The sequence below is a fragment of the Tachysurus fulvidraco genome, chromosome 14 (genome assembly GCF_022655615.1).
Source record: "Tachysurus fulvidraco isolate hzauxx_2018 chromosome 14, HZAU_PFXX_2.0, whole genome shotgun sequence".
NCBI lineage: Eukaryota > Metazoa > Chordata > Actinopteri > Siluriformes > Bagridae > Tachysurus > Tachysurus fulvidraco.
In genome coordinates, this window is record NC_062531.1 from 18,099,515 (window position 1) to 18,125,110 (window position 25,596).

Here is a 25,596-nt window from a genome sequence, read left to right on the forward strand (position 1 = left end):
CAAATGTGCAGTCCCAGTCTGTGGGGTCACCAGCCCACACACCAGCAGTATCCGCAGGAATTTTTTTTTATCTCAAACCACTAGCCTGTTCTGAACTATTTACAGAGTACTTCAACACATTTGGTCATGCTCTTTACAGCTATGAATAGCGGTACCCATTGGGACGTCCTCTCACACACTCACTCACACACTGTAATTCCCCCCTCTCTTATTGGCAGGGACATTCCCTTTTCCTATTTCTCATTCAGCTCTATTCACTCTTGTGATTCTTAGCCCGAGGCCAGCTATCTGCTCTCCTTCCAATGGCTGCGCACCTATCAGGCCACAGATTTTACTATACCCAGACTTTTGAATATAAGGTGTCTGTTTACCTTATGTATTATGGCCAGCCTCTGTAGCCCTTTGGGTGCATGGTCCTAGCTCGGGTTGCCAATCTTGCCAGAATTATAGGGCCCCATGTTGGCCGCTATTATAATATGTCAGAACTCAGAGCTATTCTTCGAGTGTACATATCACAGGGTGAACCAGGGTCTTTTGTTTTCAGCCAAATGTTCACTATATTATTAAACACTTTACTTAATTAACTAAAGCAAATTAAAAATAAAACAATAAAGGGACTCTGAAGATCTGAATGAGAAAGAGCAAACTTCTTTATTGCTGTCAATCAGCCAAGAAATTTCACTGAGCTCAAGGAAGATACCCACAACCAGATGCAGTCACCTCACACGTGAACTAAAATCCCCTGAAAAATCCATTCCATTTATACCTCTGTGCCTTTAGGCACCTCCTCTTTTAACTTCCATACTTTCAGGCATTTTTCCATCATTCTCAGTATTGTACATGAAACCCCTTTTAATTTGCATAGCTTCTTAGAATTCCCCTTAATTCCCAGAATTGTCTCATGTGCCTCTTCTAGGATCTAATTTCTTGCTTTCGGAAATCCCCTTATTTCCAGGAGCTGTAGACTGCCCAAAATTTATATGCCCATTTATGGATTTTTCTGCCCATTTGGTTTACCATTATTTCTGACCGTTCCGTCATCAAAATAATTTAAAAAAAAATGTGCTCACTGTACTTCCTTGTTTTCAGCAGACTTTGATTCTCAAATTCTTTATCAGAAGTCTCATGGATTATTTTCCCTTGCATCTACAATGAGTAATTTTCTGAACTTTTCTTATTTTATTCTACTTTTGTTACATATTTATTCATTCATACATGTTATTTTTGTGTGTGTTTGTTATATGCAGAAGCCTTATACAACATTTTAAATGCACTCTATGAGTGCTTACTTTTTAAATGCACTCTACTTGTGCTTACTTGATAGCTTGCCAGGTTTACTACTGTACAGTGAGGAAAATAAGTATTTGAACACCCTGCTATTTTGCAAGTTCTCCCACTTAGAAATCATGGAGGGGTCTGAAATTGTCATCGTAGGTGCATGTCCACTGTGAGAGACATAATCTAAAAAAAAAATCCAGAAATCACAATGTATGATTTTTTTTAACTATTTATTTGTATGATACAGCTGCAAATAAGTATTTGAACACCTGAGAAAATCAATGTTAATATTTGGTACAGTAGCCTTTGTTTGCAATTACAGAGGTCAAACGTTTCCTGTAGTTTTTCACCAGGTTTGCACACACTGATTTTGGCCCACTCCTCTACACAGATCTTCTCTAGATCAGTCAGATTTCTGGCCTGTCGCTGAGAAACACGGAGTTTGAGCTCTCTCCAAAGATTCTCTATTGGGTTTACGTCTGGAGACTGGCTAGGCCAAGCAGAACCTTGATATGCTTCTTACAGAGCCACTCCTTGGTTATCCTGGCTGTGTGCTTGTCATGTTGGAAGACCCAGCCTCGACCCATCTTCAATGCTCTAACTGAGCGAAGGAGGTTGTTCCCCAAAATCTCGCAATACATGGCCCCGGTCATCCTCTCCATAATACAGTGCAGTCACCCTGTCCCATGTGCAGAAAAACACCCGAAAAGCATAATGCTACCACACCCATGCTTCACAGTAGGGATGGTGTTCTTGGGATGGTACTCATCATTCTTCTTCCTCCAAACACGTTTAGTGGAATTATGACCAAAAAGTTCTATTTTGGTTTCATCTGATCACATGACTTTCTCCCATGACTCCTCTGGATCATCCAAATGGTCATTGGCAAACTTAAGAAGGGCCTGGACATGTGCTGGTTTAAGCAGGGGAACCTTCCGTTCCATGCATGATTTCAAACCATGATGTCTTAGTGTATTACCAACAGTAACCTTGGAAACGGTGGTCCCAGCTCTTTTCAGGCCATTGAACAGCTCCTCCCGTGTAGTTCTGGGCTGATATCTCACCTTTCTTAGGATCATTGAGACCTCATGAGGTGAGATCTAGCATGGAGCCCCAGTCCGAGGGAGATTGATAGTCATGTTTAGCTTCTTCCATATTCTAATGCTTGCTCCAACAGTGGACCAAGCTGCTTGGCAATTTCCCCGTAGCCATTTCCCGCCCTGTGGAGGTGTACAATTTTGTCTCTAGTGTATTTGGACAGCTCTTTGGTCTTGGCCATGTTAGTAGTTGGATTCTTACTGATTGTATGGCGTGGACAGGTGGATTTTATGCAGCTAACGACCTCAAACAGGTGCATCTAATTTAGGATAATAAATGAGGTGGAGGTGGACATTTTAAAGGCAGACTAACAGGTCTTTGAGGGTCAGAATTCTAGCTGATAGACAGGTGTTCAAATACTTATTTGCAGATGTATCATACAAATAAATAGTTAAAAATCATATATTGTGATTTCTGGATTTTTTTTTTTTAGATTATGTCTCTCACAGTGGACATGCACCAACGATGACAATTTCAGACCCCTCCATGATTTCCAAGTGGGAGAACGTGCAAAATAGCAGGGTGCTCAAATACTTATTTTCCTCACTGTATATTCTCATGGTCTCGGTCCACTAATTCTCAGACTGGGCTTGCTCATGCATATTTTGGCACAAGTTCCACTAATAACTAAAAGTTTCTCATCCCCTCTTGCCCAAACTAATGGCTGCTCTCATGTGGGCCCCTGCTGTACTGAGCTCGAGACTCCTGCCTCACCTAAATCCAATCCGCTCCTGTTTTTCATCTTACTTTTTCATTTTACCAGCCTCACCGGATTGTCTCTGAATCAGCCCCCTGCTTCTCCTGAGTGTTTCAGTGCTGATCCTGGTCATGTGGTCATTTATGAATAATAACATTTATGTTTTGATTACAATAAACTACATAACCTTTTGACCTATGGCTCAAGCGTGTTTATTTGTTGCATCTTTAAAAATCATAATAAAACAAACTGCTGTAAAGATATAAGGTTGTGCTACTTAGATAATTACCTCTGGTTTAAATTTCACGATAATTCTCAAGAAAGTAACACCACTTAAATTTCTACAGAGAAACACTGGTATTTTACAGGTATTTCCTGAATCATTAGGAACAAACACATGCAATAAAATGTTGACATATGCTCTACATTGAAAACTAATTTTATTTTAGAAGATGTTATTTAAGAAATAATATTGTATAAAACATAAAAATCATAAATACTGTGAAATATTCTCAACTGAAAACAAACTGAAGAAACACAAAAAAATACTTCAAAAGCTTCAATTAAAGTGGGGTTGGGAACTTTTATGTGATTCTACATTTTCTGTGAACTATTTTAATTTACACTGTAAATTTAAAATGTCAACCAACTATTCACAAACAGATTGTCATGAACGCAGGAATAAAACTGACCCAAACGCAGGATAGCCAAATAAACAAGGTTTAATAACCAAACACACAAAACATGACACGGTTAAATAGACAAAGGTAATGTTAAATAGACAAAGGTAATGAAATAGACAAAGGTAATGAGAATGAGAAACAGGTGTGTGGAGATGGGAGGAGGAGACAAAGGCGGGGCAGACACGTGATGAGGAACATAATCAAAGGCACGTGGCCAAAGTCCGGGCTGAGTCCTGACACAGATCTTCAAAGACCCCCGGAAGAACTAATTATTTAGGATCTATTAATTATTCAGCATAGTAATTCAATCTGTACCAGAAAGGATCATGCAGCATAGCAGAAAAGAACAGTCCTCCTCCAAGCTGGATCCTTGGTGCATCTGGGTGGAAGGAAAATAAATATTAAAAATTAAATTAATAAATAACACTAATATTCCCTGAAAAGCACATAAAACATGGACTATCATGCCTTACATACTGAAGAATATACTAACTAGAGATGGACTTGTCTTTTAGTATAATAATAATAATAATAATAATAATAATAATAATAATAATAATAATAATAATGAATGACAATGAAATTAAGCAAAATCTCCGTATAGCTTTTCACATTTGAAGTAAAACACTTACTGATAGTAACAGGAGACCTAATTTGCTCAATTGAAATATAAAGTGAGTGTCTTTCTTGGTTAATATTATTTTACTTTAAACATACTAGGGCCCTAAGCTAAGCTAAGCTAATCAGAGTTTGTACTTTTTCCAGAGCACATACTGCTTCTCCTTTACCTCACATATGCTGATATACACTAGTAAATTTTAAAATAAAGAATATAAAATAAAAAATATTTTTTGTTCTCTGTTAACATTCCACAATGTTGACGATTCGTTAAAAAAATAAAATAAAATAACAGCCACATTACCGGTGGACCAACTGGATACACACTACTCAAACAGGCGTATTTTCAAAATTGGCCAGGAACGATTGTCAATTCCCAAGTTCCTGGATGACAGCCAACAGGAGTTGTTTCTGCATGGTACAAGCAACAATTCCTGGAAAATATGACTAGTTTTTTTGCATGTTTGTCACATGTTTCAGATCATCAAACAAATTTAAATATTAGTCAAAGATAACACAAGTAAAGACAACATGCAGTTTTTAAATGAAGGGTTTTATTATTAAGGGAAAACAAAATCCAAACCCACATGGCCCTGTGTGAAAAAGTGTTTGACCCCCATCACCAAATGAAGACTTTGGAGTGGCCTAGTCATAGTCCTGATTTGAATCCTATTGAGATGATGTGGCATGACCTTAAAAAGGCAGTTCTTGCTTGAAAACAATTGTCTTTACAATTCTGCAAAGTTGAGTGGACCAAAATTCCTCCACAGTTCTAGTAACAGCCACAGAAACAGCCTAATTGCAAGTTATCACAAATGCTTGATTGAAATTCTTGCTGCTAATGGTGTCCCAACCAGTTATTAGGTTTAGGGGGCAAGCACTTTTTCCATACAGGGCCATGTAGGTTTGGATTTTGTTTTCCCTTAATAATGAAAACCTACATTTAAGTTGTGTTTTACTTGTGTTATCTTTGACTAATATTTAAATTTGCTTGATGATCTGAAACATTAAATTGGTACAAATGTGCAAAAAACTAAAAAATAAGGTTCCCTTTTCGAGGGAACTCAACGCTGCGTCAGTGCTGACGCTATGGAAATGCTTCTATGAGGAAGTTGTGTCTGAAGCTCTGTGTGAACACATGCCATTTTAATGGCTCAGAAAGGACACGTGACAAAGTGATTGCACGCCAGTAAGTCCATATAAGGGCATCTACATCACACTGCTCCAGCTTCTTCGTCTTCAGGAAGCGCTCTGTGTATGTGTGTCAATTGTTTGTCTTGTCTGTCAAGTGCAGGGAGAGAAAAAAATATATATTAGGGAAAGCTAGGTGAGAAAAAAAATACTATGTTGCAATCTAAACATTTTAAGAGATGCGTGCATCTTTGCCCCCCGCTTTATCATGGGAGACGACACGCACTCTCTTTGCATTGTTTGTTTGAGAAAGGAGCATGCCCGGTCGGCTCTCAAGGGAGCCGGCTGCGTGCATTGTGAAGGATTCCCTCTGCGTACTCTCCGATCCTGCCTGGCTATATTTTCAGCTTCGGCTGCGCCTCGTAGTTTGAGTCCCATGTCCGCCGAGGCGGCATGGCGGCTTTGATCATGAGGTACACAGGTTGAGTTAACGGAAGCGGAGAAAAAGATTTCCCTTTGTCTTGCCCTCTCCCCTGACTCCGTTCGCTTGATTTCGGGAGCTCGCGCTGCGATTTCTCCTAACCCGGAAGTAAGCATGCTGCTTTCCATGTTGGTCTCTGAGGAGCTCGATGTGGGTGGGGAGGGACTTTCCCCCTCTGAACATCCGAAACAATCAGTGGCGTTCAAGGCGCTCCTCGAGGCAGTGACACGCGCTGTGTCTAGGTTAAAATCAGATCGGCCTGAAGAGGGCATTAATGTCGTTTGTTCTAAGCTAGATGACCGCTTTCTAACTTCAAGCCACAGGCCACCTTCACGCAGATGGCTGCCATTTTTTCCAGACCTCCATGCTGAGGGTTTGAGGTCTTGGAGTAATCCATTTTCAGTGTGTTTTTTTTTCTCCTGCCATGTCTGACTATTGGGCCTTTATAGGGCTTGAAAGCCATGGGTTTGGGCGATGTCTTGGATTGAAGAGGCTCTTACGTGCTATCTCTCACCTACATCGCGCGCATGGAGGAAACCTGCATTCCATCTAAGCCTTGTAGGACTACTTCAGCCCTTGTGGGTAAGGCCTACATGGCAGCAGGCCAAGCAGGTGTGGCCCTGCACACCATAGCAGTTTTGCAGGCCTACCAGACTGACCTGCTGACAGAGCTCGACGGTGGCCAGGGGTTGAGACCTCAAGTGGTATCTAAGCTCCACCGAGCCACTGACTTTGCACTCCGTGCCACAAAGCAGACGGCCCACTCCATAGGCAGTGCAATGGCTGCGCTTGTTGCCATGGAGATGCACCTGTGGCTCAATTTAACTGATATTAAAGATAAGGATAGGTCCTCTCTCCTGGACCTCAGGGCTTGTTTGACGACGCAGTGAGTACGGTCGTCAGCAGGCACCAGGGGCTAAAATACCAGTCAGTGGCATTTCTCCCTCGACGGGGTGAGCAGCCTGGGTCATCTTCCAGCCGCACCCAACCCCCTCCTAGCTCACTCAGGGCAGTAAGGAGGGTTAGTGTGGCTGCCCGTGCCCCCCCCATCTAAGACTAGGTAGGATGGTCGGCATACCCGGGCCCAAACCCAATGCCTGCCCTGCCACCTCCAGCATTTTCGGGAGCAGTAGTGTCTGTGCCTGCTCCTCTTCCTTGCACGGATCTCCCCGGGTTAGCACCTGCCAGTGTGCTGTTTCAGGGCACCTGGGAGGTCTGCGCGAGGTTGACACCACTAACAGACAACCGGGCAGCATGGAAACTTCTGCCGGGTGTGTCTCAGTTGTTCCTGGGTACTGTAGAAAAAGCTACAGGATCCAGTTCTCCTCCCGTCCTATGTGTTTTCAGGATGTCTTGCCCACGATCATTGGCAGGCACCAGGCGGTGTTCCTCCAAGAGGAACTTCTCTCGCTCCTGAGGTAAGGGGACATAGAGCATGTTCCCCTGCCTGAGCGGGACTCCAGCTTTACAGCCGATATTTCAAAAAAGAAGAAGGACAGGGGGGCTGCATCCGATTTTGGACCTGCAGGCTCTGAACTGTACTCTGAAGACTTACAGGTTCAGGATGCTCACGGTCAAGGTTGTCCCAGATCAGGTCCAAAGACTGGTTTGTGACGATCAACCTCGAGGGCGATTATTTTCACATAGGCATTCTGCCAGAGCACCAGAGGTTCCTCAGGTTCACTTTTGGGGGCGAAGTGTACCGGTATTGTGTTCTTCCTTTTGGCCTAGCCCTTTCACCATGCACGTTTACAAATGGACGCTGCCCTGGCACTGTTGGGTCTCTAGGGTGTCCATGTACTGAATTACCTGGACAATTGGCTCATTCTGGCCCAGTCGAAGGCTATGGCGACCAGTCATCGAGATGCATTGCTTGCCATATGAGGTCTCTAGGCTTGCTTTTCATTTAATCTATGACTTAAAAACTTGCAAAAACAAATTTGTTAAATTTCTATGCAGAATTGCAGAGTTTGAATGTAAAAGTATACATAAATATATATAATATATATATATATTTTAATAAGATATACTTATTAAAAAAAGAAAATTCAAACTTTATATAATGAAGTTTTTCGGTCAAACTTTATATAATGATCAACATGTTTAAATACTTATTTAAATAATATAATAATTATTTTTATTACACATACGTTTGTAAGCAATTAAAAATACACTATTAAAAATATAGTCTTTTTAAAAATTAGAAAAAATGTACTTTGTCATTATTGGCAAAATAGTGATATTTTCCATAAATAATTGTAGAGAATCTCTCTTTTTCTGCTTAATCTCTTTCTTTTGACTGTTAAATAATCAAATGAATTACAGAATCTGCATAGCTGTTTTAAACATTGAAATTTAAGCCATATTTTTTATCACATAGATAAGAAGCATAAGATTAGTGAATTAGTGTTCGTATTTCATTAATGTAATGAGTCTGTCTGTGTTTTCCTTTGTTTCTGTCTGCTGTCATTCCATGCTGTTAATTGTTGGCCCCGTCCACTTATTTGTTACCATGGACATTAATTGCACTCAATCCCCAGGTGTTTTCTCCTAGTCTTTGATTGTCTCTGCCTTGTGATTGGTTCTTGTTCACTATATCTACTCTGTTTGTCACTTCCCTGGTGTTAGTCGTTATTGGTGTAGTATGTTGTCTGTTTACGCCTCTGTTCCCTGTTCTGCTCAGTGTTTTGCCTGCTTATCTATTGTTTGTTTCTTGTTTTTGTTTAGTAAAAGTTCAAAATGCATTTGGATCCTCACTCACCTTTGTCTAATCATGACAATTAATATAAATTATTGACAGTGTTCCTATTTCATTATTGTAAATTATTGGCAGATTGTTGGTCAAATATGCAATATTATTGATAATTGTGTGTATTTTCAGTTATCAGTTCATTTGTTTTCGGAGATTGTCTTCAGAGATTGCAATAACTGTGTGTCATCCTAAATGCCATAGAGATTTATGTTCATCACTGAAACAATAATGCCATTTGCAGTTGGAACTGTGAAACACAGGTTTACTGTTGCAGAAGAAAATCAATTTTAGATGGAAGATTTTGTGAGAGAGAAAATGAATATCTGCATCCATGATCAAGATTAGGGCCTTACTTAAAAAAGTTAGAATACCCCAGCCCTGCACCAAAAAAAGAAGGCTACCGCAACACACACCAGTATTTTATTAACACTCTGTACAACATCCCTGAATAATACACATCCATATATTCATATATGAGGGGAAGGGCAGCTTTTTTCTTTGAGCTGATGTTTTGTTGTCATGGAGGTCTGTCAGGATCACACCCAGAAGTTTTACTTGTGTTGTGTATTTTGTTTGCATTCACGTGGTTGCCCCACCCTAGGCTTTATTGCTTGATGCCTCTGCACACCTTGTTTTCTACTTGGATTCCCTTTTTATTCTGGCTGCATTGTTTTGGGCAGCACGGAATACTTATCATTGTTGTCTTCGTGTTCACTGTCTTGTGTCTCTGTCTTGTTTCTTTGAGTTTGGATTTCCTTTCTCTCCCCCAGTGTTTTCTGGGTTTTGTATTTTAATGTAATAGATAATGTTTTTACTATATCTGCATCTGCATTTATACACCCCCGTTTTTATGATAGTAGGATTCTGCCACTAACAGACCCAGAGGGATAGCCTCTAGCAAGCCCACATATTTCCACATAAGGCCATCCTCAGCAGCAGTGAGAAGTTTCAAGGTTTATGTCTCCATCCAGAATGAATCTGAATCTGCACTCTTGAAGTGCATAAGTGGTCAGGAGCTCAGGAGTAGCATGTGCAGCTCAATTGACGAGAGAGAGAATATTAGGCATGTTTGTGATCATGTAATCATTAATGGCAATGTACAAAGTACAAGCCTAACTATGACAGCATAAACAAAAGAGGGCATTTTGGGCATGTGAGAGTAGTGGACAACAGCATCCAAACACACTAGTTTACCAAAACACTATATAAACACACTCTAAACACACTTATGGTATGAACCCCATATTTGAATATATATATATATATATATTCAAAAAATTCTTAACTAAACAAGTTTTCAGCCTGGACTTAAAAGTAAGACGGTTTCTGAGGTCCAAACACTTATTGAAAAGCTTTTCCATACCGGATGGGCTTTGTAAGCAAAAGGTATGTCTCCAGCTGTAAAATTTAATACTTTAGTAACAAATAGCACCCACAAAATATGTATTTTCAGGTATTGTGGTTCTAGGTCAGTAGCCGTATAATCAATGTAAAATTTTACTGGGACAGAATGCGGGGTGAATAAACTAGAACTCAAATATAGATGCAGTCAGTCTCTTATTCAAAGTCCTTAAAATAACTGTTATACAATGGTATATATCATGAAACATGAAAAAAATGTGTATAAATGCGAACACCGTTAATTTGATTTTGTTAATTTATTAACAAAATTATGAGCACTAACTAATTATGACCACAGGCCCTACACAGTTAAAAACTTTTCACACAAATTAAATTTAATAGTTTCTATGTGCAGGTGTGAGTTTATGTTGCTGGTGAAGTACAAGTGAATACAATACAAATATGGTAAAGTGTAGATTCTCGTCCTGTACTGTAGCTTCTTGGTAGTTATTATTTTATTATTATTATTCATGTCTTTTTCCTATTGGTTTCCTTACATTTCAAGTGACTGCTGCTTCAGAAGAATTCATGGAAAAAAAATCTGTAGTAATTTCTATCATGGTAACTTGTACACACAGTATGTTCCTTTGAGACACACACGAACACAGTCACACGCAAACAGGTAAGTTTGATGCATTTGATAACTGCAAATGGTATCAAATACCATTAATATTTCACTGTACTAAGTATTTTTAACTGTATTTATTATATTTAATCTTAATCTGTGCTTCCAGGTCAGCAGCCATCTTGGTTGTGGCACTTCCATGTCGGCACTTTCATTTTTTACTCTTCCACACTATTTAAGCATATGGTCTGCTAACACTTCTCGCCAGATGGTCTTCGTTGTCAGCCTAGCACTCACAATTGTATTTCCCCCATTCATTAGCTCTTAAGTTTTGGTTTCAGAATTACAGACAGTTTTCACTATTCAGACTTTGCTGACTCCTGCCCTACTGTATCATGCTGCTTCAGTTTTGGTTTTATAGGACTGCTTCCTCTACTTGGATTACTGTCGCCCAGCTGTGGATTATACTGCCTGTTTTTCTGGATATCTCTACCCATCATTCTTAGTTGTTTCTGTTAGTGGAAATTACTGCCTGTGGATATACACAACCCTTATCTGGATTGGACCATTGGCCAGATCCTTGGGTAGGGGATTAATTGTTGTTCCCACTACCATTTCTCATCTGCTGTTCCTTCTACCTCGACCGTTCCTGACCTCCAAACCATTCCCTTAGTCTATCATGATCTTGGCATGGTCTTCAGTAAAGCCTGGGCTTTCTCTCTATCATCTAAATGACCTTCTGACTGCAATATTGAGCTTTTGCTCAGAAATTCACCGCTTTGCTGTCATCTCTATAGCCTTACTTGTCCAGAGAGGGAGGCCATTAACACTTATATTCAGGAATTGCTCACCACCGGCTTAATATGCCCATCTTCCTGCTGGGTCTGGTTTCTTTTTTGTTGTGAAGAAAGATGGCTCCTTTCAGGCCAGCATTTACCACCAGACTCTCAATGCCATGAAAATTAAAAACAGCTACCGACTGCCACTCAGGTAATCTGCCTCTGAGCTTCGTCAGGGGACCACAATCTACTCGAAGCTTGATCTCCGCAATGCTTACCATCTCATGCACAATAAGGAAGGCGACTAATGGAAGACAGTGTTTAACATCCCCACAGGCCACTATTACCCCTTTTCCACCAAAAAGAACCAGGTGCTGGTTCAGAGTTGGTTCCACTGGCAAGCCTTCTAAGAACCGGCTTGCCTTTCCATTGGTTAGAGAGCCATCACAGAGCCGTCTGACGTCACTGTATTAGTGTCATGTTACACAGCAACGTTAGCGCAGCAGCGGCAAACACAAATACATCAACAATGTTGCTTTATTGTTAATGCTTATGGCTTTGTGACCTTACTGTACATTGGCATCCAAACGCAGCAAATCCAACGTGTACATGCAGCTCCATGTAATTTGTATAAACGAAGGTTGTAATCGAGAAAGTGCATAGCATTATTTTATCATTAACACAGAAAAAAATTTGCCTTAGCATGTAGCTACCTACTATCATGTGTGCTGATAATTGATCATATTGCAGTAAAGTAAAAGTGTATTAAACATTGGTATACTTAAGGTACGTTATCAAATGTGCGAACAGTAGCCCCGCCCACAGCCCTTGAGCAAGCTGTTCCTAAGTCTAGACCAGCAATGTTTTGGTGCTACTTAAGAACCACTTTTCCTGGTTCAGAGCTGGTGCTTTTGCAGTCGAAAAAGAAAGAACTGGTTCTAAATTCTGGCTCTGAACCAGCACTCAAACTGCCTCGTTGGAAAAGGGGCAAATATGAGTACCTGGTTAAGACTTTCGGTCTGACCAACTTGCCCACTGTGTTCCAGGCGCTCGTTAACAATGTATTGAGGGAGATACTTGACCAGTATGTTTCTGTTTTCCTGGATGACATTCTTAATTTCTCTTGGTCTCTGAAGGAACATCAGGAACACATCTAAACTGTGCTTTTCCGCTTACTGGAGAAGCACCTGTTTATAAAAGAAATGTGAGAGAAATGTTTCACATTAACGGGACCACATTCCTGGGGTTTGTCTTATCGGTGGGCCCTGCTCGGGCCAAGGCAGTCAAGAAGGTTTGTGCAAGAAGTTCCAGTGCAGATTTTTGTACCCTTCACTAACTCACCTCCACTCACCGTGCTTTTACCTTAGATTATGAGGCCGAGCAGGCCTTTATAAGGCTCAGGGAACTTTTCACTTCTGCCCCAGGTTTGACATTATCCGATCCAGCCTGCCAGTTTATTTTTGAGGTGGATGCTTCTGAAAAGGGGGAGGTATCTCAGAACGGGATGATTCTTGTACCCTCCACTCCTACTGGCTAAACAGAACTATGCCATTGGGGACAAGTCCCCCAGCTGGACATAGAGAGAAATTTCCAACAAGCCTTGGGGCAACCCATCCCCAGCAGCTGTCCCGAGAACTGGTTATATGTTCCTGACAACATGTGCTCTCAGGTACTCCAATAAGGTCACAGCACATACCTGAGCCAATGAGGAGCTCCTTAGAGCCGCTTGTTGGGCCAACAGCACACAGCACACTTCCTTTACCCTAACCTCATTACTGGTTTCTTGAGATACCTGTGAAGGGGAGGGTACTGTCAGCCAGCACATTGCACAATTCCAGATCAGCAGCCATCTTGATTGTGGCACTTCTGGATCGGACGCCATTTTCTGTTCTTGCACACTAGTTAAGTCTGCAAACACTCTTCACCAGATGGCTTTTGTTGCTAGCCTAGTGCTCACAATTGCCGTCCCACCCATTTATGAGCTCTTAATTTTTGGTTTCAGATTCAGACTGTTTTCATGACTTGTATTTCTGCCCACATTTTCTTGTATCGTGCTGCTTCAGTTTCTGATTTGAAGAAAATCAGTTTCAGTAAAACATGCCTCCAGACCTCAGTTTCTGATTTTCTGACTGCTGCTTCTACTTGGATTACTGTCACCCAGCTGTCATAGCTGTTTTGGCTTTTGGATAATACTGCCTGTTTCCCACAGATATCTCTGTTCAGCTTTTTAGCTGTTTCAGTTAGTTGATATTACTGCCTGTTTCACCCGAATATCTTTGCCCAGCCTTCATAACTGTTTAGGTTGTGAATTTATAACTATCTGTTTAACCACTGCCTGTGTAACCTGGATATATTTGCCCAGCTCTATTTACTGTTTCGGTGAGGATTTTTACTTGTCTGTTTAACTGGTTGTCTTCCTCCCCTGCATTATCCTGCAGTTGACTGTGGGATTTATAGATTGCCTCTGTGACTTTGGCCTTGTTCCTGTTCTCTTTAGTTTCAGTAGTTTCAACAGAGTTACTCCTTTGTTGGATTAATTCTTTGATGTCTGGATTTTGTGTCCTGTGCTGTTTTCAGATTTTCTTCTATTACAGACTTGTTCTGCTCAATTGACTGTGTTCTGCATTTTGGTTTTCTTTTCATCCTTAACAGACATAGCTTGAAAAGATGGACTAAATTTGTAACTGTATATTATTGATTAATGTGTAGCAAATTATTAAATATTTATTATTATATAATATAATTATTAAATAAATAAATGAATCCCCCCTCTCTCTTTCTTTCAGGCTGGCTGGAGCACCTACATCTCTAAAAACAGGCTATGGCTCTAGTGGTGGTGTTGGGGTGGGTGCTGGATTGGGCATAGGTGGCATGGGAGGAATGCCAGGACGGGGAGAGACCTACAGACTGGCCACGCATGAAATCCTAAGAACATCTCCAGCACCTCAAGCTCAGAATCTTGCAGCATCCAAGGGCATGGGGACTGACCAAGGTCCTGGACAGCATGCCTCCAGACGGAACCTCCAGGTGGACATCAGCAGTGGTGGAAGCGTAGGGCGATCAGGTCGATCTCCATCTGTTTCTCCTGAACGGGGCAGTGCTCCCGGTTCACCCTACTCAGTGCCACAGATAGCACCTATGCCCAGTAGTAAACTCTGCCCAATCTGCAACACCACAGAGCTGACGAGTCCTGGCAGAGTGCCTAATTTCAACAAGTGCACCCAGTGTTGCACCACTGTGTGCAACCAGTGTGGCTTTAACCCCAACCCACACCTCACAGAGGTAAACATAACTATTACTCAGGTAGAACTTAGAGATCTAAAATTGTCTGTAAATCAACTTCTAAAGATTATATGTTGAACCATTTACATTTTATGTTAATAATAACCACATGCATTTTCACCTTAATTTAGCTGCTATCCAATTATTTGGCCATTATTTTTTATATAAAAATAAAAAACTAAAAAACAGAAGCTTTATTTGTACCGTATGAATAATGTAATTATGTGTTTAAGTACAACAGATTAAAGGCTGTGAAATATGCTGTAGGTATCATAAGTGAAAACAACAGAAATATTAATATGGAACAAAATTTTATTACCTGTACCAGGGTTACCTTTAAATGGACCTTGATGCTGTGTTATGGCGGATGCTATGGGAATGTTTCTTTACAGAAGTTGTGTCGGAAGCTCTGTGTAACATCATGACAGTTTATCAGCTCAAGTAGATCATGTGAACACTGAGGTTTTGAGGTTGTTTAATAACAACCTGTTATAACAGCCTGTTTTTCTCTTTGGCCATTTAAGTTGCACATATCTCTTCAGCCATTGTGTTTTGGGTAGTAATTATCTCCCAGGCCTACAAGGTGTGTGGTGTGGTTTCACCTGTAGGGGTTAGGGCTTCTTTTACTAGGGGTATTGCCTTGAATTCTGGTTAGGGGTGTTCCACCAGGATATTTGTGCTCTAGCAGGTTGGTCCTCTCCAAAAAGCCAGTGTCTTCTGCTGATTGGATAACCAGGGGAAATTCATGCCACCACCTTGGTGCAAGAACAGAAAATAGTCCTGATGTGCATGAAACTGCAGTTAGGCAGTGCTAGTAGATCTGATACAGCATGTGGTGGAGCAAGAAGTGATACGAGCTTTGAATCTGATGTGTGCAACTGGAGAGTGCAGCAGTTGGGTGGGGTGTGAGAACTTAGGCAGGTTGAATGCAGCTGCATTTTGATCATTTGCCGAGGTTGAATTGCGTTCAGAGGTAGACCTGCCAGCAGAAAGTTGTAATATTCTATTCTCAGAATTACAAGAGACTGAACAAGCACCTTATCCATCCCCACTCCTGAACTAGGCACTGCATCAGTTGCTACATTCTGAGCATCCACTCGACACAGCTTGGTAATGCATTGTGAATTATAATCAGGTTGTCAAGAGAAGAATAGTTGGAACCTTCCATGAAAAGGATGTTAACAAAGCTTTTGTAAAGTTCCTTACAGCAATGAGCAGTTATATGTTTGGGATTACCTATTGTACCCTTTAGTAATGATGTCAATCAACTCCATAACACTTGCTTTTCAAGTTTCAGTTCCGAGTAAGAATGTGCTGGAATTACAAATATCAAATTAGTATTCTAAGAAAGTTTTGTAAGAATCGGCTCTTTGCCAAATGAAATGTTTTCTTGCATGATGTGTCTTGGGATAAGATTGATGTTGGTGTAAAGCTTATGTTGGTATTACTTAGGGCAATGACAATATTAGTGTTAGGACAAATAAAACATTAGTGATAATGCTGTTTTCTTATGTTTTAATGCTTTTTTTTTAAAGCCTTTATTGCTATTTGCTGGGGATAAACATAGAATAAACAAAAAAGACATTTCCATGGAATAAGGCTTTTAAAGACACAAACTGAGTCAGAATCAGAATCAGGTTTATTGGCCAAGTGTGTTGACACACACAAGGAATTTGGTTCCAGCAGTTTGTGACTCTCAAAGGTACAGACATAAATAACACTATACTATACAAGAAAACAATGCAGGCGATGATACACAATATAGACAGAATGAGTATAAAATATGAATATAGAATGAATAAAATATCTAAAATATGAATATAGAATATGAACGATCAGTTATGTACATAACGTCTGGGAGTGCAAATAACAGTATTGTGCAATATTATGCTTTTTGTGCAATATTCAGCAGTAGTAGTGTGTAATATACAGATAATCTGCTGACTGATAATGCAGTACTTATGATAAGAAGCAGTGAATATAATTATGGTGAGTTGTTAATCAGGGTGATTGCCTGAAGAAAGAAACTTCCTGTGTCTGGCAGTTTTAGTAAACAAAGTTCTGTAGTGCCTACCAGAAGGGAGGAGGGTCCAGGGTGCAAAGGGTCAGGGGTGATTTTTACTGTCCGGTTTCTGGTTCTTGTGTCATACAAGTCCTGGAGAGTGGGCAAGGGGGCGCCAATTCTTTTTTTTGCTGTTCTAACCGTGCGTTGCAGTCTGTTTCTGTCCTGTTTTGTTGTTGCACCAAACCAGATGGTGATGGATGTGCATAGGACAGATTCTATGACTGCAGTGTAGAACAGCATCAACAACTCCTGCGGCAGACCATACTTCCTTAACTGACGTAGAAAGTACTTCCTCTGCTGGGCCTTTTTGATGATAGAGTTTATGTTGCACTTCCATTTCAGGTCTTGGGAAATGATAGTACCTCCTGTCGGTATGCAGATTCATCTCCATCTTGGATGAGTCCAATGAGCATAGTATCATCTGCAAATTTCAGGAGTTTAACAGTTCGGTCACTTGAAGTGCAGTCATTAGTGTAGAGGGAGAATAGCAGTGGGGAGAGGACACATCCGTGTGGAGAGCCAGTGCTGATTGTCCGAATGCTGGAGGTGACACCTCCCAGTCTCACCTGTTGTTTCCTGTTTGTCAGGAAGCTGGTGATTCACTGACAGATGGAAGGGGGTATAGTGAGACTTAGGAGTTTGGAGTGGAGAATTTCCGGAATTATACAGTAGTATTACAGTTTTTTCCAATGGCTATGACAGTTTTTTCAATACATTTAACAAGTTTCCTAAACTCTGAACGCACCAACACACCTAAAACACACAATTGGCAAAACGGCTAATTTCATGCTCAAAATCACACATTGTAAACTAAACCCCAAAACTAATTTTCAAAATACAAACTTACACAATACACTATGTCTAACAAAACACTGCAAACATGTTTCAAAATCAAATAATTATTCACTAACACATGTTCTCTTCCAACAGGAACATTTAGTCAATCATAACACAATGACAGAAAATACAGTATCATCAGCTGAAATTACAGAAACTGCATTATTTTATGTGTCAGGACTGCCCTTATACAATAGACAGTATATTGTATTGATCATAGATTGTGTTTTGCACTGTAGTTTCGTTTGAAGCCTCTCTACATTTTTGTTTTGTTGGGTTTAGTAAATACATGCATTTTGTTTATTTTGCTGCAGAAATTCAATAAAAAAATGAATGACCATCTCAAAGTAGCTTTATTAAATGTACAGTTTATGTAAAAAAAATTATACAGACACAGAATTGCTGCAGTAAAGACTTTATTTGCAAAAGGACATTACTGCAAGATACAGTATACAAACAGAAAAAGCACCGGAATTATAATAAAAAACAAAGTAATCTTCTAATCTGCCCAGTCTTCTGCATTTGGCCACATATTCTCATCCACATCACACCTGATATCTTCTCTGGCAAGGCATTGTTGGAAGAATATTTTGGCATGCCTTTTCCACCCCTGGCAGTGTTCAGCTGTGATGACTTGACCTGCAGTAACCATTGCATCCAGGAGGGACATTTGGTCATGTGGACGATGGTCAAAATCCTTCCATCACCAGGCTGAGAAAAACTCCTCAATGGGGTTGAGGAAAGGGGAGTAAGGGGCAAGGAAATGGGACATCATCCTTGGATGGACGTCAAACCAGGCTGTGACTGCACGGGAATAGTGGAATTGCATAACCTTACCTGCACGTACTGTATTGGTGACGTAGTTCTTTGATGCGCTCACTGTTCCTTTCAAAAGGAACTTTGTATAGTTGTTTCATTTTGACTCTGTGTTTAGCTAGAGTCTGAGAAATGGATGTTATGCTGATTGCTGCAATGTTCCCACAGACAAGGTTGTCCTCTACAACTCTGGACTGAATGTCCTTCAGTTTTATTTCATTGTCAGCAATCACCATGTTGACAATAGCAAGTTACTGTTCTTCATTCAAGAGCTTTCCTCTGCCCCCTGAGGGAGGTAGACATTGAATCTTTAGAGGGACAAAATACAGTTACATATTAGAGACTGGAGGCATACAGTCATACATGTCCTGGTACTAGTCTTCCTCTCCCTTGTGCAGTTTCTTTCTTTCTTTCTTTCTTTCTTTCTTTCTTTCTTTCTTTCTTTCTTTCTTTCTTTCTTTCTTTTTCTTTCTTTCTTTGTGTTGTTCTATATTGTTCCTTTTCCAAGATCAGCCCAAAAAGTCCTCTTTTAGAACATATGATAATGCGATTGAAAAAACCTCAACACCTGAGTGTAGTTCCTAGATGGGAATCAGCTGTGATTTATATATTTTCATAACTGCAATAAGCTGTTTCTCATTAGCAATGGAATAAAATACAGGGAATATACTGTATTTGTGATTCAATTCACAATATGAACAGCTGTTCACTTTGACTTTAGCCTATATAAGTTATGTTTAGAACCTGATGTTATCTGTTTTGACATACAGTGTGAAAGCATTTGTAAATTTGACTGTAAAATGACATTGTTTTGGTCTTGGTTGAGCTTGTGTGTAAAAGAAGTTCAAGCATTTTAAATTGGTGTTAACTATATGCATTTTGTATCAAAGCAACAAGAAATGTGTTAATTGTATAGCCTAAAAAGATGGATGTTGTGCTAACCGTGTTAAGAGTTTAGGAAACTTGTTAAATGTATTGAAAAAACTGTCATAGCGATTGTAAAAAACTGTAAAAGCCGAACTAAAGTCACCAAACAGAATCCAGGCGTATGTCCCTGGGCAGTCCAGGTGTTGCAGAATGTAGTGCAGTCCAATGTTGACTGTGTCATCCACTGATATGTTTGCACAGTAGGCAAACTGTAGGGGATCCAGCATCTGCTGTGTGACGGTCTTTAGTTGGGCCAATACCAGCTGTTCAACGGTCTTAATGACAACAGATGTTAGAGCGACAGGCCTGTAGTCATTCAGTCCAGTGATGGAGGGTTTATTGGGGACTGGGACGATCGTGCAGGAGGGGACTTCACAGAGGCATAATACATCCCTGTGTGATTTTTCAACAGTTTCATTGGTTTCTTACATCTCCCAAAAACAGCTAGATACTTTGCATTTTTCCTTGGCATGAGTGAATTTGAAAAATATGAGTGTACATTTTGCCATGTGATTAACTGGTGTCTCATCCAGGCTGCATTATGGCTCTCCAGAAGGGATAAAGTACAAAAACTTACTTAAATTACCTAACTTTTTTTTTTCTGTAAATATATACTTTATGGTATAGTATTTTTTTTCTTACACAGATTTGGAAAGTTTTTAGACATTATATTAGGCATTGTTCCTTTTAATTTAATAATATAGTTAAATATGAAAGTGTGCATTGCATGTAGGATATAGTTTTCTGCAGTTTTTAATCTGCAGTTTATAGTTTTAATTAATTTTGTGTGCTTTCCTACGCTAAAAAATATAGCCACAGTGTAAAAAGTAAGAAGATCAACCGCTGATCCCTTACACTCATGACTCACTTAGTTAACTCATAACTTTATCCATAACAAATGTCCTCCAAATAATCTCTGAATAGGATTCTGTCTCCTTTGTCATCATTTGATGTGGGTATAGTACATAACAGAATAAAAATATGATTATCCTAATTTTGCTATTTGAATGGACTATTTTAGTATATGTCCTTAATTTCTGCCTTAAGGATGACAATAATGAAAAAATTATGTAGCAGGTTGTAATGTTACATTTTACACCCACTGGACCATTCCTATTCCATAAAGAAACTCCTGCATGTGATCTACACTCTGGTGTTGGTACATCCTGTCAGGACATTTTAAGTCCACCTTAATTCTTTCATGTACAGTAACTTTGTCCTAATCAGGGATACTGCAAATGCAAGGCCGACTATGCACATCCTGTCACTATGACGCATATCATAGTGCACACAAAGTCAGAAATAGAGTCAATTAACAGCCTTAACACTATTTCTTCTTTACTTTGGTACAGGTTCCGGGAGCACAAAGATACAGCAGGGTGTAGGTTTTGTTCCCATACTGTTCCACAGTTATTGACTTTAACACTAAGAACTGTTGTCAGGGCTGGGGCAGGCTTTGGAAAGTGCAATTAATTTCTTGGTTTATAAGTTCTGCTTTGTATGATCAGTTCCCTTTCGAGGGAACTCGATGCTGCGTCAGTGCTGACGCTATGGGAATGCTTCTATGAGGAAGTTGTGTCTTAAGCTCTGTGTGCACACATGCCATTTTAATGGCTCGGGAAGGACACGTGACAGAGTGATTACTCTGCAAGTCCATATTAGGGCATCTACGTCACACTACTCCAGCTTCTTTGTCTTCAGGAAGCGCTGTCAATTGTTTGTCCTGTCTGTCTAGTACAGGGAGAGAAAAATATATATTTTAGGGAAAGCTAGGTGAGGAAACAATAATATGTTGCAAAGTAAGCATTTTAAGAGATGCATGCATCGATGCCCCCGCTTTATCACAGGGGACGACACGCACTCTGCATTGTTTGTTTGGGAGAGGCATATGCTCGGTCGGCTCTCGAGGGAGCCGGCTGCGTGCAATGTGAGGGATTCCTACTGCGTACTCTCTGATCCCGCCTGGCTGTATTTTTCAGCTTTGGCTGCGCCTCGTTGTTCAAGTCTTGCGTCCGCCGAGGCTGCACAGCAGCTATGATCACAGGGTTCGCAGGTTGAGTTAGCAGATATGGAGCAAGAGACAGGTTTTTCCCTTTCTCTTTCCCTCTCCCCTAACTCCGTTCACTCGATTTCGGTTTCGGGAGCTCACGCTGCGATTTCTCCCAACCCAGAAAAGAGCATGCTGCTTCCGCCTCGGGCTCTGAGGAGCTCTATGTGGGCGGGGAGGGGCTTCCCCCTATGAACAGCCAACACAATCAATTGCGTTCTTGGAGCTCCTCAAGGCGGTGACACGTGCTGTGTTTAGGCTAAAATTAGATTGGCCTGAAGAGGAAGTAAGTGTCGTAAGTTATAAGCTAGACGACCGCTTTCAGGCCACAGGTCACCTTCACGTGGGCGGCTGCCGTTTTTACCAGACCTCTATCTGGTGGTATCTGAGCTCCACCAAGCCACTGACTTTGCGCTTTGTGCCATAAAGCAGACGGCCCGTGCCATAGACCGTGCAATGGCTGCACTGGTTGCCACAGAGAGTCACCTGTGGCTCAATTTAACTAATATTAAAGATGAGGATATGTCCTCTCTCCTGGACGCCCCGGTGTCACCTCAGGGCTTGTTCTGCGATGCAGGGATTACTGTCATCAACAGGCACCAAGAGGTAAAATGCCAGTCGGCTGCATTCAGGCTTTCCTACTGCCTGCCCCGCCGCCTCTGGCATTTCAGGGAGCAGTGGGGTCTGTGCCTGCTCCTCTCCCTTGCAAGGATCTCCCTGGGTTGGCACCTGCCAGTTTCAGGGCACCTGGGAGGTCTCCGCGAGGTTGACACCACTGTCGGACAGCCAGGCAGCGTGGAAACTTCTGCCAGGGGTGCCTCAGTGAGTCCTGGATACCGTAGAAAAGGATCCAGTTCTCCTCCCGTCCTCCACGCTTCCAGGGTGTGCTGTCCACCATTGTTGGCAGGCTCCAGGCGGTGTTCCTCCAAGAGGAACTTCTCTCACTCTTGAAACAAGGGGCCATAGAGCATGTGCCCCTCCCAGGGCGGGATTCCGGGACGCTTATTTTCACATTCTGCCAGAGCACAGGAAGTTCCTCAGGTTCACTTTTGGGTGCGAAGTGTACCGGTATTGTGTTCTTCCTTTTGGCCTAGCCCTTTCACCATGCACGATTACAAAGTGCATGGACACTGCCCAAGCACCATTGTGCCTCCATGGCATCCGTGTACTGAATTACCTGGATAACTGGCTCATTCTGGCCCAGTCGAAGGCTTTGGCGGCCAGTCATCGAGATGCTGTGCTTGCCCATATGAGGTCTCTAGGCCTCAGGTTGAACCCAGAAAAGTGTGTGCTTTCTCCTTCTCAGAGAACCACCTTTCTGGGGGTAGTTTTGGACTCCACCACAATGCGGGCACATCTGTCTCCCGCTCGGGTGGCTTCCATCTTCTCAGCGGTGAAAGCTATTTGGCTAGGCCGAGGGTGTTCAGGCAGCACTGAGGTGGTTCCCCATGTCAATCATCAGGGTGGTCATGCATTTGTGCCCCCGTTTTAGGTTGGCACAGCAGATTCTGCTCTGGGCAGAGACCAGGTTCCTTTTGCTGAGAGCGATTTTCATCCCTGGGCTTGTAAGTTGGGAGGCAGACTTCCTGTCGAGGCAGGTGCTGAGGCCCGGGGAGTGATGTCTCCACCCCCATGTGGTGGCGCAAAATTGGTATGGACGTGGCCAAGGCTCCATTTGTGCACCTTCCCCTCGGTAGCTCTGCTCCCGCAAGCCCTAGCAAAGTGTGCCACGACCGGTCAACCAACTCCTAGTTGCCCCTCGTTGGCCCTCTTGAGTTGGTTCATGGCCCTAGCCTCCTTCCTGAACGGCACTTCATGGAGGTTCTCGTCAGGGAGGAGGTTCTCGTCAGGGAGGATCTCCTCTCTCAGTTGCAGGGGGCAATCCTACACCCCCGACCCAAGATGTGGAAGCTTTGGGTATGGCCCCTGAGGGGCCTCTCATCTGAGGTGACCAATACTCTACTGAATGCTAGGGCTCGCTCCACTAGGAAGCTATATGTTCTGAAGTGGAGGCTTTTTCACCTCTGGTGTGATGAACACTGTCAGGATCCAGTTCACTGCCTGGTCGGTACAGTGCTGGAGTTCCTGCAGTCTCTCTTTTCTCGGGGCCTGTCCGCATCTACTTTAAAAGTGTACGTGGCCGCCATTGCTGCAAACCACGAACCTGTCCTCGGGGGACTCCTTGGGTAGGCACCCTCTAGTCTCTCGCTTTCTGTGTGGTGTCAGGCGGCTGAGGCCTTCTTGCAGACCGTGCCTTTCTTCCTGGGACCTCACTGTGGTCCTGGAGGGGCTGCTGGAAGTTCCCTTTGAGCACATGAAGTCAGCCTCTGAGAAGTTTCTGACCCTGAAGTTGGCTCTGCTCCTTGCCTTGGCCTCTCTCAAGAGAGTGGGAGATTTGCAATGGTCATGGCACACTCTGACTAGGACTTGCAGGAGCAGAGTAACCAGAGGAAAGGCGTACAGATGGAGCCTCAGCCACGTTTGTACTAAGGCATCCAGGCCCAGAGGGGCCGGATGAGAGAAAGAAAACCACAGTAGGCAGTGGGTTGATAGTGCATAACCCTTGGTGCATAACCCTTATTAACCTGAGGGGATGTCTGCGAGGATGAAAGCCTGCACCCCTGAACCAGAGCTGGAAGAGACTCATGTGAAGACTGGCTGCTGCTGAGACGAGTCTGAGCACCTTAGCCGTAAAGCTTTCTCTGCTGACAAGATAGAAGACACACAAGCAGGGGACAGAAATGCCCTCAACGTGGTGGAGTCCAAAGCTACCCCCAGAAAGGGGAGAAGGAGAAAGCACACACTTTTTTTGGGTTCAACCTGAGGCTTAGAGTCCTCATATGGGCAGGCACAGCATCTTGATGACTAGCTGCTATAGCCTTTGACTTTGCCAGAATGAGCCAATCGTCCAGTTAATTCAGGACACGGATACCCTGGAGACGCAGCAGTGCCAGGTCAGCATCCGTGCACTTTGTAAAAGTGCATGGTGAAAGGGTTAGTACAAAATGAATAACACAACAGTGGTACGCTTTGCCTCCAAAAGCAAACACAGGGAAGTCACTGTGCACTGTTAAAATGCTTACGTGAAAATAAGCATCTTTGAGGTCTATCATCACAAACCAGTCCTCAGACCCCATCTGGGGCACAATAACCTTGAGTGTGAGCATACTGAACTTGTAAGTCTTCAGAGAACAGCAGCCCCCGTTCTTCTTGGGAATAACAAAATATTGGCTGTAAAAGCCAAAGTCCTGCTTTGTTGTAGAACTTCTGTAAGACTTCTCCAGATGTGCACGGAACAGCCGTCTTTGAAGAGATCTGGCCCGAATAGAACAGGTGATCTTTGTTGCCACATCCATTATCTCTTTCATGTTGAGCATTTTTGCACATAATGCTTGTTGGTGTATAATACAGTGGTAATTGAGGAAGTCTGCAAAATTATCGTCCTCCCTGCACTTGGCGATAAATCCATTCGAGCGGCCAACCATGGCGGGTGCACCATCCGTGGTGATGGACACCAATTTGCAGACTGGGAGCTGGGTTTTCTCGATATAGTTTTTGAAAGACTGAAATATGTCCTCTCCTCGCGTGTGTTCTTTCATGGGCAGTACTGTTAACAGCTCCTCTTTTGCAGTCATGTCAGTAAACACCATCCGAATAAAAATGCACAATTGTGCTGTGTCACTCACGTCTGTAGACTCGTCCATCTGCAGTGAGAAACACTCACAATCTGCGATGTCCTTCCAAAGTTGCTGGGTCAAATCCTCAGCCATATCTTCACTGCGCCGTGTTACTGTACTTCTTGATAGCTGGAGAGCTTTGATCGAAGCTAGTATTTCTGGTTTGTTTTTAAAGTCTCTGAACAACGAGTCGGCTGCTTCAACAAATGCTTCTTTTACAATCTCTCCATCCTGGAAGGATTTCTTGTTTTTAACGATGAAGTGACTCACCCGGAACGATGCTTCAGTGGCCGCCCTTGCCTTTGAAGTTAGCTGTGTGAAAAATGACTGCTGTCCGGACAGCTGGGATTTTAGTTCCTTCACCTTTCTCCTTCTCAGCTCGCTTTTCGGAGGGAACTCGGTGTCATAGTTTTTATGAACAGTCCGAAAGTGGCGCTCCACATTTCCCTTCTTCGGTAAAGC

The 25,596-nt window shown here is 42.1% G+C and overlaps 1 protein-coding gene across 5 annotated transcripts in view; it reads left to right on the top strand.

Annotated features, from left to right (window-relative positions):
• Positions 1 to 25,596, top strand: part of bsna (bassoon presynaptic cytomatrix protein a) — a 141,213-nt gene that overhangs the window by 23,796 nt on the left and 91,821 nt on the right. For all 5 annotated transcript variants that reach the window (XM_027167080.2, XM_027167079.2, XM_047799816.1 and 2 more), the window contains exon 2: positions 14,270 to 14,765. In XM_027167080.2, the coding sequence (XP_027022881.2) occupies positions 14,270 to 14,765 (496 nt within the window). The remainder of the gene's footprint in view (positions 1 to 14,269; positions 14,766 to 25,596) is intronic.